This window comes from Cervus elaphus, chromosome 32 (genome assembly GCF_910594005.1).
Source record: "Cervus elaphus chromosome 32, mCerEla1.1, whole genome shotgun sequence".
Taxonomy (NCBI): domain Eukaryota; kingdom Metazoa; phylum Chordata; class Mammalia; order Artiodactyla; family Cervidae; genus Cervus; species Cervus elaphus.
This window is the reverse complement of record NC_057846.1, coordinates 47,459,574-47,478,624: the sequence shown is the minus strand read 5'-3', so window position 1 is coordinate 47,478,624 and position 19,051 is coordinate 47,459,574. Positions and strand designations below refer to the sequence as shown.

Genomic DNA, 19,051 nt, shown 5'->3' with positions numbered 1-19,051 from the left:
TCTGTTGTTTATTCACTACCAGACTATGGTCTGTTCTTTCAGCATACCCTTGAAACTGACAGAGGCAACCTCCTCTTCACGGCAGGACTGCAAGTCAGCAATACTCCCACTTCTCCAGACTTTCTTCCCGATCCCCCAGCTCAAAAATGTCAGCCTCTTCCATCCCTCTGCCCGTCCACTTTTCTCAGTACATAGTCTTGTGCATGCCTCTTTGCAGAGCTAGCTTCGTGTATATAAATATCTTGGTCACTTCTTTTTTTTCCCAAAATGTTGAATATTTTAAATAGCAAATGTAAATTTATTAACAAAATCCCCTTCCAGGGGGGAATAAAAATAGATAAGAATATTTAAACTACTGAATTAAGATTTTAAGAAAATGCATAAGAATCAAAGAAGGAGAGAAGGAAGTCCCCTAAATATGAGTAGGGGACAAGAATCCAAAGCCTGGGAGTGCTCAGGACCCAGACTTGATCCTGACAGAGGCCCCCAGAGATGAGACCCTTCTAAGGGAAATGACTGCAGGGTACCCTGGGGAGGCTAGACCTGTGTCTAGGGACAGAAGCCAGGGAATCAGACATGCAGGTAACCCTGGGCTCAGACCTTGGGCATCTGTCAGATGTGGACTGAGTCTGTCTGCATTGGTTGGTTGGTTCATGTACCTATTTCTCTTTTTTAATTATTAAGATATAATTCACATTGGAAAGCTGTTCTTAACAGTAAAGGTAACCTCATTTCTGTGGAAAATGTCATGACTATTTTTGATAGACATTTCATTAAATCTGTAGACTGCTTTGGGTAGTATGGACATTTTAACAATACTATTTCTTCCAGTCCACGAACACAGGATATCTTTCCATTTATTTGTATCATTTTCAGTTTCCTTCCTCAATGTCTATAAGATTTCAGAGATTAGGCGTTTCACCTCCTTGGTTAAATTTGTTCTGAGTATCCTATTCTTTTTGATTCACTTGTCAGTGAGATTATCATCTTGATTTCTCTTTCTGATAATTCACTATTAGTGTATAGAAGTGCAACAGATTTCTGTACATTAATCTTGTAGCCTGCAATTTTACTTAATTCATTTATGAGTTCTACTAGTTTTCTGGTGCAGTCTTTAGAGTTTTCTCTGGGCTTACCTTGTGGCCCAACTGGTAAAGAATCTGCCTGCAATGTGGGAGACCTGGGTTCGATCCCTGGGTTGGGAAGATCCCCTGGAGAAGGGAAAGGCTACCCACTCCAGTATTGCTGCCTTAAGAATTCCATGGACTATATAGTCCATGGGGTCACAGAGAGTCAGACACGACTGAGGGACCTTCACTTTTACTTTCACTTAGAGTTTTCTATACATAGTATCATGTCATCTGCAAATGATTTTACTTCTTTCTTCCAATTTGTATGCCTTTTATTTCTTTTTCTTATCTAATTTCTGTGGCTAGGATTTTTTAATAATATATTGAATAAAAGTATTGATGTCCTTGTCTTATTCCTGATTTTAGAAGAAAGGCTTTCAGCTTTCCACCATGGAGTATTATATTAGCTGTGGGCTTGTAATATATGGTATATATTACATTGAAGTATATTGAACAAATAAAACTAAAACTTGTATGGAACCACAAAAGACACTGAATAGCCAAAATAATCCTGAGAAGAAAAGAACATAGCTGAAGGTATCATACTCTCTAACTTCAGGCTATAAAACAAAGCTACCATAATCAAAACAGTATGGTACCGGCACAAACACAAATATATACATCAGTGGAACAGAAGACAGAGCCCATGAATAAAACCCATGCATACAGTCGTTTAACCTACAACAAAGAAGGCAAGAATATGCAATAAGTAAAGGACAGTCTCTTCAATAAGTGGTGTTGGAAAAACTGGACAGCTTATGTAAAAGAATAAAACTAGAACATTTTCTCACACAGTATACAGAAGTAAATTCAAAATGAACTAAAGACCTAAATGTAATACCTGAAACCATAAAACTCCTAGAAGAAAACATAGGCAGTACACTCTGATATTGGTCTTCCTCAGGCAAGGGGCACAAAAGCAAACATGACCAAATGGAACCTAAGCAAGCTTCAAACAGTAAAGGAAACCATCAGCAAAATGAAAAGTCAACCTAGTGAGTGGGGAAGATGTTTGCAAATGAGGAGTCCATATCCAAACATATAAAGAACTCATAAAACTCAGTACCAAAAAGCCAAACGACCCAATTCTAAAATGGGCAGAGTATCTGAATAGACGTTTCTCCAAAGATGACATACAAATGGCCAACAGACACATGAAAAAATGCTCACTATCACTAATCATCCAGGAAATGCAAATCAAAACCACAGTGAGATATCACCTTACACCTACAAGAATGGCTGTTATTAAAAAGATAAGAAATAACAAGTGTTGGTAAGGAGAAAAGGGAACTTTCATGCACTGTTGGTACGAAGGTAAATTGGCTTAAACACTATAGCAAACAATGTAAATGTTCCTCAAAAAATTAAAAATAGAACTACCATATGATCCAGCAATTCCAATTTATTCAAAGAAAACAAAGACTGTAATTCAAAAAGATACATGTACCCCAGTGTTCATAGCAGCATTGTATACAATAGTCAAGATATAGGAAGCAAGCTAAGTATCTGCCGGAGCCTGCCGGCAAACGAACTGGTCAAGAACGCAATCACCAGAGTACCTAGGAAAAATAAGACTCAGAAAGAAGACTCAGAAAGAGAAAGATGGGGTTGAGAGGGACGGAGTCCGCTTGCGTCTGACTCCGCCAACTTTATTGAAGAATACCACGCCTATATATACGCTAACAGGAGTTACTAAGAATAGATTGAGGGTTTGCATACGTGCAGAGCTACAGATGTTTTAAATTCCCACTCAAGATCAGTAAAGCGTTAATTACCCTAGCGCCCAACACGATTAAGATCATTAGAACATTAGATAGAAAACAGGCTTCATCAATAGAACATTAGATGGAAAACAGGTTTCAGGCATGATGAGCTTATCAGCACCAGAAAAACAGGCAAAAAGGTCACCGGTGTGTTTTTTCCCTGAAGGAGACAAATGCCAGTCTATACTTTAACAAGAAGGGGTGGCAGGACAAAGAGAGACCTTTTGATCTCTCTTAGAGCCGTAAGGGGCCTGTACATTCAGGCCGGCTCCCTGCAAGTATCCATCAACAGATGAATGGATAAAGAAGATGTGATGTGCATATACACACACACATGTGCATATGTATAAAAGGGAATATACATATATATAACAGAATATTAATTATAAAAAGAAAGGAATTTTTCCACCTGCAACAACATGGATATTCCTGGAGGATATTATACCTGGTGAAATAAAGCGGACAAAGGTGAACAGATGCACTATGTTTTCACTTATATATGGACTCTAAGATATATAACAAATGAACAAGTATAACAAAAAAGAAATAGACCAAAAGATACAGAGAACACACCAATGATCACCAGAAGGGAGAGGGTTGAACAGAGGGACAAAATAGATGAAGAGGACTAATAGGTACAAACTACTAAATATAAAAATAAATAAGTTATAGGCTGTAATGTAGAGCAGAGGGAATGTGGTCAATATCTTATAACAACTTTATATGAAGTATAATATATAAAAATATCAAATTACTGCATTGTACATCTGAAAGTAATATACTGTCGTGAGTCTTTAAAAAGATAACTTTAGAAGTACAATTATAGCTATTGTATTTCCTTTTTTTTGTTTGTTTGGGTTTTTTTTGTGGTTTTTTTGTGTGTGTTTTTTTTGTGTGTGTGTGTTTTTTTGGGGTTTTTTTGTGGTTTTTTTTGTATTTCTTTTTATCTCTGTTGCTACCAGTATTTTCATTCTGCGTTCCTCTCTGCCTCGTGTTTCTTGCACAGAAAACTTTGTGCAAGGAGTAGCTTGCTGCCACTTTTCTGAAAAACAAGCAGTCATCCCACAGACATTTGGGCCTGTACATATTTTACCTTATGTTTTTGAAATCTGTGTGGAAATACCTTTGGTGAAAGCTGTCTCTTCCGAAGTGTATGTAACAGCTTTGGGTAGAGAGTTGATGCCCTAAAACTTATATTTACATTCCTGTTCTCGTAATTTATGAGATTAAAATCTTAGAGTTTTATAAATTCTAACATATTTTTGCCTATTATTTTCTGAAAGTCGTATTTCCTTAGCAGATGGAATCTTATAAATGTGCCCTAGAAGGGAACACAGGGACATTTTGTGTATGCTTTTAAAGACAGACCTTAACGTGCCAAATGAGCACCTCCTGGTGCAAAGAGGGATTCAGATCTCACTCTGCTCACTGGGTGTTCTGAGGGCCTCCTTCGACTGCACTGTTCCCTCTGAATGACTCGCTTCCGTATCTTTCCTTCCTAGACACAATTAAAAGGATGAAAGAAATACCTTTTTTTTTTTTTTTTTTGGCCACATTCAAGTTATTCACTGTGGCTTCCCTTTGGGTTAAGTTGAATGTAATTGCATCAGTAATATTTTTGCTGAAGATGACAGATATCAGAAAGACTGAAAAACTACCAGGCGTGTAAAGCTGACTTATTTACAGCCGTGTTTCTTTTCTATCAAGACGAGCAGCAAAGCAACTCACGGGATTTGTGCTGAGTTTAGCATTTTTGCCGAAAACAGGTACTTGGCCAAACGTATTTGAGAAATTTCAAGTGGCATTACCTGAAACCAGTGTTTTAAATAAATAGGGAGGTTTGAGCTCAAACACAGTGGGAAAAGAAGCAATATGCATGTTGTGTCTATCAATGCAAAGATTTCCCCTACAAGAAACTCTAAATCAGCTGCAGAAATACAGGAGAGTTTTCTGTTCTTTATCACAAGTAATTTAAGAATCTATCTTATGTTCACGTCCGCCTATATTTTTTATATTTTATATGTGTGAATTTTATATTTTAAATTTCAGTAGGAGGAAATAGATACGTTTTCTCCAAAAACCTTGCCTGTTTTGTTGTGTGGATTACACTTGAGAGCAGTACTGTGTAAAATTAACACCTCTCACCACCACGTTAAAGCGTTTGGCTTTGCGGACTCTACCGAGAGTTCTGACTCCAACTTGGAGGCCTCAAGAAAGTGCATACAAAGTCATCAAGGCATTAACTAGCATTTTTAATTATTCAATATGCCTGTAGGTGCTTGGCTAAGACTGGTCAAATCCCTTTATTTTATTTATTTATTAGTAGAAGGCATTTGAGCTCATTGGCATGGATGGCTCCATGATAAACAATCTGCCTGCCAATTCAGGAGACATGGGTTCGATCCCTGGATCAGGAAGATCCCCTGGAGAAAGAAATGTCAACCCATTCCAGGAGTCTTGCCTGGGAAATCCCATGGAGGTTGCAAGAGTTGGAAACAACTTAGTGATTCAAACAGCAACAAAGAAGGCATTTGACCTAGTCCCAAGGCATGTCCGTTATGACAGCTGTCACATTTTTTGTTCAGGAGTCTGCAAGCTGTGGCCTATGGGCCAAATTCAGCAGACTGTTTTGTAAATAATAATTTATGGGCACAAAGCCACACCCATCTGTTTATGGACTGTCTGTGGCTGCTTTTCTGCCACACACAGTTTGTACAAAAGCAGAGGTGAGTGACTGTGACAGACTGTGTTTGGCCTGAAATCTAACATGTTTACTTTCTTTACACAAGAAATTTGCCAGCCTCGTATCTAGAGCAGCGTCCTCAAATTTTAGCTACATCAGAATCATCTGGAGGGTTTGTTAAGACACAGACTGCTTGGCCCACTGCAGCCTTTCTGACTCTGTGGGCCTTGGGTGGGGCCTGGAAAATCTACATTTTCAGTAAGTTTCCAGATAATTACTTATGTGCTCATTCAGGGACTCTGCTTCGAGAACCACACTGTTCTAAAGGAACTCTGTGATTTTTAAAAGATCATCATGTAAGCGTCAGGTTTATATAGGATAAAATTTAAATGTTTAGAAATACAAACCCGGAAGCCTCCATGCTCACTTAGATTTAAATGCATACAAAAGCAACCTCCAGTAAATTTTGTGTGACAAGAAATGATTAAAATGTAATTTTTTAAAAAACTTTTTAATTGAACAAAAGCATGGACAAGTTAAACTGAAGAAAATGTCATGTGTTGTGTTAATAATAAGCGCTCACAGATACAGACATAAACGTTAACTGTTCCCAAGAGCCCTGCCACCCGCTGGCGTACATCATCCCAATGGCTGGTGGGCACTACCTGCTCTCCTCCCACTGTGTATCAGGGATAGGTTATTGCATCCCAGCATTAACCATGCAAGCAGTTATTTTAAAGTCCTTTCTTTTCAATTTTCTCCTCTGTTATTTTCACCTTTTTTGTTTCATTCTTTTTAAAAACCTTCGTGTGAAACACTTGCTTTCTGGGCAACACAATTTAGGAAGCTTTATTTATTAATAGAACCTACTTCTCTTGACCCCTTTCACAGATGATGAAACTGACACCCAAAGATTCTCATCGATCCAAGACCCCCTGACCAGGTCCCCACTTCCTTCCCCTCTGCCATCTCAGCTCCTGTTTGCTTTGCCTCAGGTGGTGAGGGGAAAAAAAAAAACCCAATGAGCCCAAACTTAAATCAAGCATGAAGAAAGAAAGCACTGCTAATACCAATGACCATCTTTTTTCCTAAAAGCCTGAAACAAAGGAAATTCTCTGCTTCCAGGAATAGCCTTAATCAGTCACATATGTGAGCATAGACCCAGTGACTGTTCAGACAATTTTCCACCAACCTAACAGGATTTTCCTGGCACATTGATTTCTTTTTTTCTTTTTCCTAGTATCTGTATTAGTAGTTTTTTTGTTTTTCATTGGTTTTTTCTAGAAGATCCGAGGCATAATAAAAGACCTTTCAACCAGAGAGATAGGGTGCTAAAAATCTGCGGTGTTTGAAAGCAAAGAGAAATGAAGGATTGTTAAAAATAGAAATAGTCCCCGGTTGGTAAAAACAAACAAACAGCTTTAAAAATCTAAGAACTGCGCCCTGCATGGGTGGGTTTGCTAACTGTCAGCTTCACCAGTTAATGATGTAGTTTGTCTAATGGGGATAGAAAAGACCATTTGTAACAATGCTGGGCTTTGTGTGTGTGTGATTTAAAAATCAAATTGAGTGGAAATGCAGCAAATACTAAATGGCATTGTTTATTTTCTAATTAATTTACTACAAACTACAAAATAAAGTCTTCAGTGTATTAGATGGTCTGTAATTTTTAGAAGAGAAAGCACTGAAAACTTTCACCTCTCATAGTCCATTGACTTTCTTTTCATCAGAGGGACAAGCTGCATTTTGTGTTTGAAAAGGATATCGATATTTGGGGGGACATCACTGTTGGAGTTTAGTGTGTGGCATAAGTCAGCCAGGGATATCATCTCCTTTGCAAGGCTCAGGGGAGCCCAGGGGGAACCTGGGACCCCTTGGTCTCTGTGTGGATGATGTTCATGTTTAATGGTAACAGTCCAGGGATCAAGGCCCCAGAGAGAAGGTCACCTGAGTGAGGAGAGCCACGCCCATCACAGCTGCACGTGGACTTTTTGCTCTGTAGGGGCGATTGGAACAGTGCAGGCACTCAGCAGACGTAAGCACAGAATGGCCGGGAAGAGAGAGCAGAGGTCGAGCCAGCAGATCTGGGGGCAGAATCTCTGTTAGCCACAGGCTGGTCCTGTGACCTTAGGGGGAAGTCCTCTGAACTCGCTGAGACTTTGTTTTTTTATCTGGAAAGTATGGGTCATAACAACTGCCTCCTAGGGCTGCTCTATGGGCTAGAACTTACAGCTCATAAGTGGAGCACCTGACATGTGGTCAACAAATAAATGGGCGTTATTATAGATCAAAACATTTCAGGGTGTGCAGACACCAACCTGGGAAGTCAGTAAGTAAGCCTTATGAGTCTTTGTTCTCAGCTTTCCTCACATTTCACCTTCACTCCTTTACTTCCATGACTGAAACTTTAGTCCTCATGTTCTTTGCTCAGGACTTATGTTGTTACTGGACCTAAGTTCATGTGTCTGATGCAGAGTAAGGCCAAACAAACTTGAAGTTTGAAGCAGAGAAAGGTTTATTGCAGGACTGAGCAAGGGAAAGAGGTGGCTCATGCCCCAAACAACCTGAACTCCTCAAAGAATTTCAGCAAAGCCTTTTTAAAGGCCAGGAGAGGGAGGGATGTCTCAGGGTATGTGCTCAGCTCAACCACGATTCCCTGATTGACTGAAGATGATCAGTCCTTAGGGGTCGGTAGGTCTGGGGGCTGCATGCTCACGACCATCAGGGAGTTAGTTTCTTCCATTTGGTGGTTTTAGCGTCTAGGCTTCCCCGATAGCTGATGGCTCAGCTGATAGCTCAGATATCAGTGCTTCCCTATGGCTCAGCTGATAAAGAACCTGCCCGCAGTGCGGGAGCCCTGGGTTCAATCCCTGGGTCGGGAAGATCTGGAGAAGGGAAAGGCTACCCACTCCAGTATTCTGGCCTGGAGAATTCCGTGGACTGTATAGTCCATGGGGTTGCAAAGAGTCGGGCATGACTGAGCGACTTTCACCTCACTTTAGTATCTGAAAAACTCAGGAAATATGCATGAGATACTATTATCCAGGTATCTTAGCAGGGGATATGGGGGAGAGGTCTGTCCTGGGAAGGCCCATAGGGTCCTGGGTAACACTGTAATATTGTCTCCTCCCTGCCCTAACCTCAAAGCCACAGTTCATTCCAGCAAGCTTGTTCTCAGAAACATATTATTTGATGGTGACACAGACAAAAAAGGCAAACATTGCCCAACATCGCCTTTACCTGGTATTTACACTGTACCAGAAACTGGTATTCTTTGGGTATTACCTCGTTACTTCATTTCATCCTCACAACACCCCTCTGAAACCAATTCTGCTATCACCCCCATTTTACAATAAAAGCTGACCTACTCATGGGCAAGACAGTTGTCCAAGGGGACAGAGCCATGACTGGCGCCTTGGTGGTCTGGCTCTGCGTCATGCTCATCGCCACCCCTCTGTGCTGGCCTCGAGAGCCTGTTCTTGTTTCATGCCAGACGGTTGACCTTCAGGGCTTGCCATCACAGGGCACTGGAGTTTGGGAATTTTAGCGACTATTGGTCACTAGGGCCCAAGTGAGCCTATGAAGTCCACTGTCAGCCCACCCTAGAGTCTGTTTCACTACCAAGGAGTTCTGAGTGCTGTGTGTCCTTGGAGTGTCCTTCATGGGGAACAGGGCAACTGAATGTCCTTAACAACATGACCTCCGTTAGGAGCTGTTGAAATTAGAAACTTGGTGAGAACTCGAGCACAGTAGCCCTGGCCCACACCGTGTGCCTCTAGTGCCCACACTGGCAGCTGGAACATAACGGCAAGTGAGGACCGGACGGACGGATGGATGGCTGAGCACAGACAAATGCATCTGGTGCTTGTGTGGACCAGTGGACGGGTGGCGCTCTTACAGGAAAGCTTACAGGGAGGAACTGATACTGAACTCGTTCACGGATCTGTAATGGTGGTGGCTCCTCCTTACTTTCGCTCAGTTATAACTTTCCCTCACAGTGACATTTATCTTGCTGAGTAGGTCATTCCAAAGTTGGAAGTCTAACATCTTGAAAGCACAGAGATTAGGACATTAAACAATAAATTTATCTAAAAGAAGTAAGAAAATTCATTCAGTCAGTCAGTCAACAAATACTCATTGAGAATCTATTTCCTGTTAGGGAACTCTTATAGGAGCTTAAAGCATAGCTGTTAACAAAACAGAGAAAAACTCTGCCCTCCTAGTGCATGCATTCTCATGGAGGAGACAGAAATAAACACTCCCCCATGTAATGCATGGAGCTGTGTAAGTGCCCTGGAGGAAAGTGATGTGGTGGGGTGGGGGTGGGGAGGAATGTGGAGAAAGATAGGGTTGGGTGAGGGGGGTTATTTAATATCAGGCAGTCAGGGTTAGTTTGAAATTGTGTAGAAGTTTTATTCTACATTAGAATTGGAGAATTTAAGAAAATTAAGGTAGTGAGGATAGGGGAACAATTGGGAATTAGGAGTCCCAGATTAATAGAAGAGATTTTTCATGTAATAACAATAAAGAAGCAAATACTTCTGACCTGTGTGATATACGTATATACATATTTTTTCTTATAGGATTAGCAGCTCTGGACTTCTAAAGTGATAGCATTTCCCAGCCTTCAGCTGAGAAGCTGAACAAAAAGCCATCCTTCCTATCATCAGCGCGGCAAAATGAGAGGCAGAGAAACCGTGCTGGAAGGAAGCGAGGTCATCTGCTGAAGCTCCTTGACTTCGGCCCAGAACACAGCTCAGATTCCACTCTCACTCCGAACTGACCTAGCCCACTTTGATGCCAGGCCTGGAGTGATGCGTCCCTGCCCCCGACCTCCTCCCATCCCGTGAAGGCCGGAACATGAGCACCAGCAGCCCCGCATGCCACGTCCCGGCCATGAACGGACACATGACTCACTATCCCGCCGCGCCCTACCCGCTGCTCTTCCCGCCCGTCATCGGCGGGCTTTCCCTGCCCCCGCTCCACGGCCTGCACGGCCCGCCGCCTCCAAGTGGGTGCAGCACCCCTTCACCTGCAAGTAAGTACCGCTGGAATCTTCTCTCTTTTCTCTTGGTTGACTGAAAGCAGGGTGGTTCATATCCACAGTGCGTTCTCCTTGCGTTGGGTGCTGGTTCTTCTGGATCTAGAAGTGTACCTTTGGTTCTATCAGCAGAAAGGTAACTTGAAACCAGATAAATGGTGAATCTTAGAATTTGGTCCGTTCAAAACCACATTGGTATTTTGTTCTATTGGATAAATTGTAAACAGAAATATTGATCAAAGATGTGATCAATACACCTGAAGAAAGTGGTCACTTGATAAACGACATGAGCAATGAATTAGGAAATGATGCCATAAAAATCACCGATGATAATCCTGATTTTAACATCGATTTGGGTCGAGGTCTTCTTTTGAATCTCTTACTCATTTCCTGGGTACAGATAAAACCTGTCATTGTTTTCACCTTCCCAGGGATCTTTACTGCTAGTTCATGCCACATAAGCTTTTTAAATGTCCTTGATGACTTTTGGGTTTTTGAGCCACTTCTTATGTGCAATCTTCTCTAAAATGTTGGGTATACAGTATTTTAAGATAAAAATAGTTCAATTTAGAATTCTTAAAACTGATGTGACTCATTCATAGGAAGCATCCATAGTATGAGATTTAAAGAAAAATAGTTCTGCCTGTTTGAAGACAGGCTGTGGTTGCCAGCGAGCTCTTCTACCTTTTGGAAACGGGTTCAGCAACGCCGCATCAGGCATCTGCAGCATCTTCTCTAAGTTCTTTCAGGTTCTTAATTCTGCAGGGCCTCTTCAGAGTTCTGCCTGCTGATTATTTCATATTTTGCTGCTTTTCGAGGTGTTGTTTCAAATATTAGTTTGTCCTTAGAAGTTTCTCCTTTAAATTACTCCCTTCATTTTCCTTTGTGTGTGTGTGTGTGATACAATTAATTTTTATATTACATTTCCTATAGCTGCATGTTTTATTTTACTTATTTTAATATTTATTTTTATTTATTTACTTGTCAGCTATATTGTGGTCTTTGCTCCTTAATTTCTCCCTCCTTAGCTCGCTGGGAGCAGGAAACTTGCTCCACCTCACTGGGAACCCTCAGCTCTTAGTATAGTGCCTTCAAAATTCATAGGAGAAGGATTTCTGGATGCCTGGGTATTTGGATAGATGGATGGATGGATGCTTGAATGGATGGGTGGATGGATGAATGGATGGACAGACGGATGGACAGATGGGTGAACAGATGAACAGACTCTCACTGCAGGAATGTTGGCTGCAATCACTCTACTATCATGCCTGATATTTACTGATCTATTTTCCTTCTTGGAATGACCTGATTGTAATTCTCTTCTGTGTTTTGGATTTCTGGCCTAAGCATGTGACCAATAAAGTCTTTTAAATTGCTTAATAGCATTTTCCCATGCTTCTCAAGTTGAAATTGAAAATAGATGTAGGCAGAATACTTTCTTGGCTATCAAGAGAGATGGGGAAGAAAAGGTGTATTTGAACTATCTAGCTGACCCAGGTGCCAGTTCAAGCCCTGTTCAACCAACATGCAAATGGCATAATGTGGTTACTTTCAACGAACACATGAAGGGGCCTGACTAAATGATTGTTAAAGCTATTAAAGTTCCCCTCAGGAGCTAATCGTGTAGCACAGCCAGCCTGATGGACAACACATTCTGACACATTCCTTTCCTCAGATCAGAAGTATTTTTTGTAGATGTAGCCAAGGAGTTAGGACTCCTTGGAGTTATGAGTTTTAGTGCCATCCTGGGTGATCTAATCTTGCAGGTGGAAAACCCAACTCGTAGGCGGCTGCAGCCCCAATACACCCACCAGCACGTGCCAGCAATGTTGACCTTCTTTGGCTGCTGATTGTAAGGAGAATTCAGAGCAGAGTAAATGGAAGGACAGTGAGATCTTTATGCTGGATGAGCATCCCCAAACACTCAAACAGGCTATCAACATAAAAATCCCTCACCCATCTGTTCTCAGATATTTTTAGAATTCTACAGTAGAGCAGCCCTTGGCACACTACAGCCTGCAGGGCAAAGCCAGTCCACCACCTGCTTTTGTAAATAAAGTTTTATTGGAACACAGCCACACTCATCTGTTTACATATTGTCTATGAGAGTGAAAGTGTCAGTCACTCAGTTGTGTCCTGCAACCTCGTGGACTATAACCCACCAGGCTCCTCTGTCCATGGAATTCTGCAGGCAAGAATACTGGAGTGGGCTGCCATTCCCTTCTCCAGGGTATTTCCCTACCCAGGGATCAAACTCGGGTCTCCTGCATTGCAGGCAGATTCTTTACCCTCTGAGTCACCAGGGAAGCCCCATATTATCTATAGTTCTTTTCATGTTACAATGATAGAAGCCATATAGCCCACTTATCCTAAAATATCTGCTATCTCGCTTTTTACAGAAGAAGTTTGCTGACCCCTGTTATGGAGATAAGAACACTGGGATAGGAATTAACTCATCCCAAATCTAATCATGCTATTTCCAACAGAAACTGTTAGCTCTCCTAATTCCTTAGGCCCTGAACAAGCTGGGCTAAATTGTACCCCAAATCACCTATAAACACAAGGCTCTTCTCTTTATTTCACAATTACTAATAAAGCACAATATACTATCAATACTAAGTTGACTCATCACGTAACTCCTAGTTTTCCAGATCAAAGCTGGTCAATATTGATTTCATATAATTCAACTTTTAGAAGAAGAGTGTTTGCAGTTCAACAAAAGAGGGTGAATAATTAGTTTTTTCTGAGGATGTGGGTGAGAGGGTGCTGAATGATTGCATCTTGGAAGATGTCACTCGATGGTGTCTGGAGAAGGGGCAGAGAAAGGATGAAGTTCAGAAAGTTCAGGTCGGAAACTCCAAAGCTGGCTTGCTTCACACTCTGGCTAATACCAGGTTTAATTACTTCTTGTAGTAGACAAAGTACATGAAAACTGCTCAAAAGAATATCGTTACAAGAAGGCACTCTTGCCATGTGGTCTGTTAGTTGGCCCTCTGAGAGGAAGTTGTCTTTGTTAAAACCTGTGGTTTAGAAAGACTGGGAAACAAGGGTCGGGTCGAAAAAAATTACACGCAAACTGTTTCTTGCTAAAATTAAACTTGAAGTTTTATTTATGTACTGAGGTTAGTTAGGGAGGTAGCCACATTTCATAAAGTCTTGATAAGTAGCAAAACACAGGCTTGGGTGAGAAGCTGGCTACCATGGGACATGAAGGGAACAAACGTGGTGGTGATGACTCCATCATGGGGTCCTGTCCCTGCATGATGGAACCTGCTGATGTTTCTGTCATAATCTGTACACACCTTGACTCTGCAGCTCAACCAGAACATAAATTCTCCTGCCTTGTAACAAGCTTCTTTCAGCACCATGTTATATATAGCTTGAGAACTTCCTACTTCAAAAGCCAGTGAGGACAGTTTCCATAGCAGCTACTGATGTTACCCCTGTCCTTCACTCTTGCCTCCACCGTGACTCTCTGGGCAGCCTGGGGTTCCTAGGCCAGAACCGGATCTCTGTCTTCCTAGGGGACACGGGGTCCCATTCTTACGTATGAGAAAGTCCCTGACCCAGCATCTCCGTTACAGTCATTCAGCCTCCCCGGACTTCTCTTCCATAAACTAGAAAATATTTTTATTCAAAGAATAGTCTTTTATAAAAATCATATTCAATCTTTTCAGGATAAAGATGGAGCATAAATTACAAAGAAGAGCTATACTATAAAGGGGTGAAATCAAAGCATCTCCAAGACCCTTTCATGTGAAGAACCAGCAGGAGATGGTTCTCTCTGTTATCACTCAGATTTTCTCCTGGCCTCCACACTGTTTTCAGGCAAGCAGCCTGTCTGTTCTTGGTTTATGCCAGTGGTGGACCCTCTGGCTATTGGTGTGACCATTTGTGACCATGCACAACTCAGAGGGAATCTCGTGGCCACGTCTCAGAAATTCTCTTCCCCAGAACCTCCCAACATAAAGGAAATATATATATATATTTGTAGGAGAGAAGTGAACTTAAGGCATCTTCCATGTTGTGATGTCCTCGTCTTTGCTTTATGACTTAATCCTTACTTCACTGAGTCTCTATAAGCTTAGAAATGAGGAAATACATAAAAGAGAGAGTTAAAATAAGTAGTGAGAACGAACTACCCTGTATTGAGCACCTCCTGGATAATCCACTGAGTGTTTATTTAATCTGTCATTCTTAAATTTTTTAAATAGACTCCTAATATTGCTGCCAGGCCATGCACTGCAGTCCCATTTCACAGATGAAGACTGTGAGGCTTAGAGACAGTAAAGCACTCGCACACCTAGTTAATGTTGGGGCCAGACTCCAAGCCCAGGTCTTGGGGCTCCAGAGTACTCGTGCTTTGCGATGTGCTGGGCAGCGAGAGCCGCTCAAGCCCCGGCATTATCCGCAGCGGCACAGTGGGTGTCTCTCTCCCAGGACGGTGCACAGAGCCCCTGGGGACGGAGGACCTCAGAGCCTCTTCAGTTTCAGCAACTTCCGTGGGAGCGGCCGTCGTTTTTCATCAGCGAGGGGTTGAGGGTGGGCCCGCAGGCAGGGAGTCACTGCGATGTCTCTGCTCAGCTCTCTCCTATGAGCAGCAAGCGTGTCGTCCCCAGCAAGCAAGGCTTCCAACGGGAGGGAAGCCCAATACGCTGTGCCAGGGACACTCAGAAATTAATGTTCCAGGGCTCGCTGTGAGTACTGGCCCACTGTCCGTCTGCCTCTCTTTATGTTCCTTTCATGGCTGCTTGTTCTGTTTTATGGCCGCACATGTGCTTTTTTATAGGTTGTGGTAAGCTGGAAAATATTAACAGTTTTGGCTTCGGAGCCTCTCTCAAAGTGATCTCCATTTAATGCCAGCATCTTAAAATGGGGGTTGTTTCCCCTGCTTCTCTACTGATCAGAAAGTGCTGTCAAAAATCACAAAATTCGGTGTTTGCTTTTGAAAAAAAGAAAAAAAAACCCAACCCTCTGGAGAGATGGAGTGTGAATCTCAGAATTAACAATGACGGGACATAAAACAGGTCTTATTTCTATCCCTTGTCTTCAACCAAGAGGAGCCTTGTTTACCCAGCTTGTCTAAAGTAGGGTGTGCGGCCAGATTGGAATTTCTTATTGCATGTGAAGAACAATGGACCCGGAGGTGTTGATCCTGTTTCAAATACATGCAGATTGATGATAACTAAAACCAACTCATTAACTTGTATTATCCATCATCCTTGGCTCTGTAGTCTTATCTTCTTTCTACTGCGAATGATATTTGTCCTTAAATATACACAGTGACCCCACTGGACAGGGATCACCTCTAATTTTAATATGTCTGGGACTTAATATATTGCTGGCATTTAGCGTATGTCGTATGTAATAGTATGGTTCATATGTATGTAGCCTTCATGATTTTCAAGCCAAATAAAAATAAAGTAAAATACAGTTAAAAAAAAAAAAAAAAGCTTGCTAGGAATTTGAGTAAATGTACCAGTTTTCCAACTGTTACGGTTATAACAATTTTGCTCATTTCATCTGCTGTTGGTTGTTGTGTATCTCTGAAGTTCTAAGGCTGAGAGATGTCAAAGGCTTTTACATGCATGTTTTAGACAGAGTTTAAGCTTTTGGCATGATTGAACAGTTTTAGTGTCTTGCCTATGCCTAGGGCCTTGTGTATATTATATCAGAGGCTGTTTCTTAAAGGGGAAGAGGTATTGATTACTTCAGTGAAATGCCTCTTTTCCCCAATAATAAAGGAATCTTTGTGTCATCTCCTCCATGTCTGTACCATTTCCCCAGACTCTGATTGAGTGAACATGGAATCCTCTGAATAGTTCTAATGAGGAGCTGTTTGTTGAACTTTAGCCCAAGGGGATCAGGAATATGTGAACATGAATTAGAGACAAAAAGATTATTGTTCAATTTCATCAAATTAACTACGATGCCCAAAGGAGAATCTCAACTCTCGAAGTATGTTTTTGAATAGAAATAGGCTTTCAGTCCACGGAGGTGATCATAAAAGCAGGAATGAATTTTCATCTAAGTTTATTCCTTTGATTATCTCTAGGAGGAGGAGGTTTGGAGAAAAAGAAAAAATAGACCAAAAAGAGGCCACGAATGGAGAAAAAGAAAGGGATATTTTTGAATTTTATATTAGAATCCCTTTAGATTTATCAAATAAATTAAACAGACTTTTTTTAAAATATGTATTTATTTGGCTGGACCCGGTCTTCATTGCGGCACACAGGAAATTTGATCTCCATCACAATGGGATCTTTACTTGTAGCATGTGGGGTCTAGTTCCCTGACCAGGGATCAAACCTGGCCTCCCTGATTTGGGAGCTGGGAGTCTTAGCCTCTTGACCCCCAGGGAAGTCCCCTAAATAGACATTTAAAAAGAGCATTTTTGAACTCATGGAAATCGAAACTCTGAAAACTGGAAACACAGCAGCTCTGAATTGGCTGAGTCGGCCGTGAGATACGAGAGCTCCCATGGGTTCCAAATCTCTGTCTTGATGAGTCCACTAATCTACAACTCCTATACATTTCAGATGGGTTATTTTGCTTCTAATGACAAAAAACCCATTCAGATGACCTTGAGTGGTGGGAGGTTAACCTCCATACACATCCGCGTAGCTGGGCTTGAGGGCAAGTAGCCCGCCACCAGGGGGCCGCCTTCCGAGCCGTCTTCAGGATGCAGCTCAGCCCTCCCACAAGAGCTCTGGGGATTCGCGTGGTGTCGTTGGATTGACATAATTCCCTATTTTGTTTTGCTTCTCTGTTTTTCTGCTTCGGTTCTCTCTAACATGCGAATGATTCTTGGAAATTTAAGCAAGAAAGAGGGGGAGGGAAGGAGGGAGATAGGAAGGGAGGGAGGGAGGGAAAGAGAGAGGTGGGGAGGGGAAAGGCAGAGAGAGACTCTGACGAAGCCTGTGTGTGAGCTGCAGGCCACCGCCAAGAGCCTGAGGCCCCCAGACCCACCAACGGTGCCAGCCAGGCGCTACCATCCGCTCACTCGTTTTCCACTTTGCTGTGAGAACAGCGCTAAATGTAGCTGACATCTATTTAGTGTGCTCCATGTGTTACCTCTGCCTGCCACCTGGAAAAAATTAAAAAATAAAGACTGAGGTAACCAACTTGCCCAAAGTTGCCCCAGCCAAAAATGGTGGGACCAGGTTTGAACTCCTCCTGCTCTGACCAAAGTCATCCTTGTCACACCTCCTGATGTGATGGATATTGAGGTGGTGCAAAGATTTTTAGAACACTGTGTCTTACCACTCCTATTGGGAAGTCACAGTCACCAAAACTCATTTAGATCTAAAACTCTGACTGCTCTTTGCCTTCGAAGACCTTGATTTTTTAAAGCCTGTAACATCCCCCCTCACCCACGTACCGACCGTGTGCATTTTATTTATGATAAGGGTCCTATTCTGCGGTCTAGTTGATTTCATCGCTTTTCCTCCTCCGTGTGTCTGTTAACCTGAGCACCTGGTGCTAGCTGAAACTCTTTCAAAGTGTGTGGAGTGAGCGAATCGGTGGTTCTGGCTGGCAGAGGGTTTTGGAAATTTGTGGATGTGCTTTTGGATGTCACAGTGATTGGCAGAACTATGAGCATTTGATGGGCAAGGGCTCGGAGCTGCACTGTGCATGATAGAATTCCCTGATATCTCACGGCTCCCCAGTGTCCCCACTCGTCATATCAAAAGTCCTCCCCCAAATAAATTATGATTAACTGAGGCGAAACTAATTCTATTCTAAGTATAAATATAAAATATTGTATGCTTTTATTGTATCTTAAGTTATTTAGAACTATATTGAAAGTGAAAGTCTCTTGGTTGTGTCTGACTCTTTGTGACCCCATGGACTATACAGTCCCTGGAATTCTCCAGGCCAGAATACTGGAGTGGGTAGCCTGTCCCTTCTCCAGGAGATCTTCCCAACCCAGGAACCGAACCCAGGTCTCCCACATTGCAGGCGGATTCTTTACCAGCTCGGCCACCAAGGAAGCGCAAGAATACTGGAATGGGTAACATATCCTTTCTCCAGCGGATCTTCCCCACCCAGGAATCAAACCAGGGTCTCCTGCTGCTGTGTAAACCAAGAGGAGGTTCATCTTTCTTTGTTTGTTTGTTTGTTTTTTTGAGTGTTTCTAAGAATCATTCACCTTTTCAGGAAATCATGTCACTAATGATAGTGTTATTCTTGGTATTTTGTTCAACAATACCACACATTTTTGTCAACTTGCATTTGGAGTTAAAACATCCATTGCAACTCTGCCTAGAGGGACAAGCATCTTCCCATTTCTTTATGCTCGACCATTTTTAGACAATGAAATAACTATTATTTCATCATAAGTGATTTTCTTTTAATTCACTCTTGATATTGCAGTCAGGGCATCATGTTACCTTCTTTCAAATTACATATGCAAGTGGGCTATATCATCTAT

The 19,051-nt window shown here is 41.9% G+C and overlaps 1 protein-coding gene across 1 annotated transcript in view; it reads left to right on the top strand.

Moving 5' to 3' along the window:
• The window catches only part of RARB (retinoic acid receptor beta), a 572,080-nt gene that overhangs the window by 117,519 nt on the left and 435,510 nt on the right, over positions 1 to 19,051 (top strand). The window contains exon 2 of the mRNA XM_043893860.1: positions 10,160 to 10,614. Within this exon, the coding sequence (XP_043749795.1) occupies positions 10,437 to 10,614 (178 nt within the window). The 5' untranslated portion in view covers positions 10,160 to 10,436. The remainder of the gene's footprint in view (positions 1 to 10,159; positions 10,615 to 19,051) is intronic.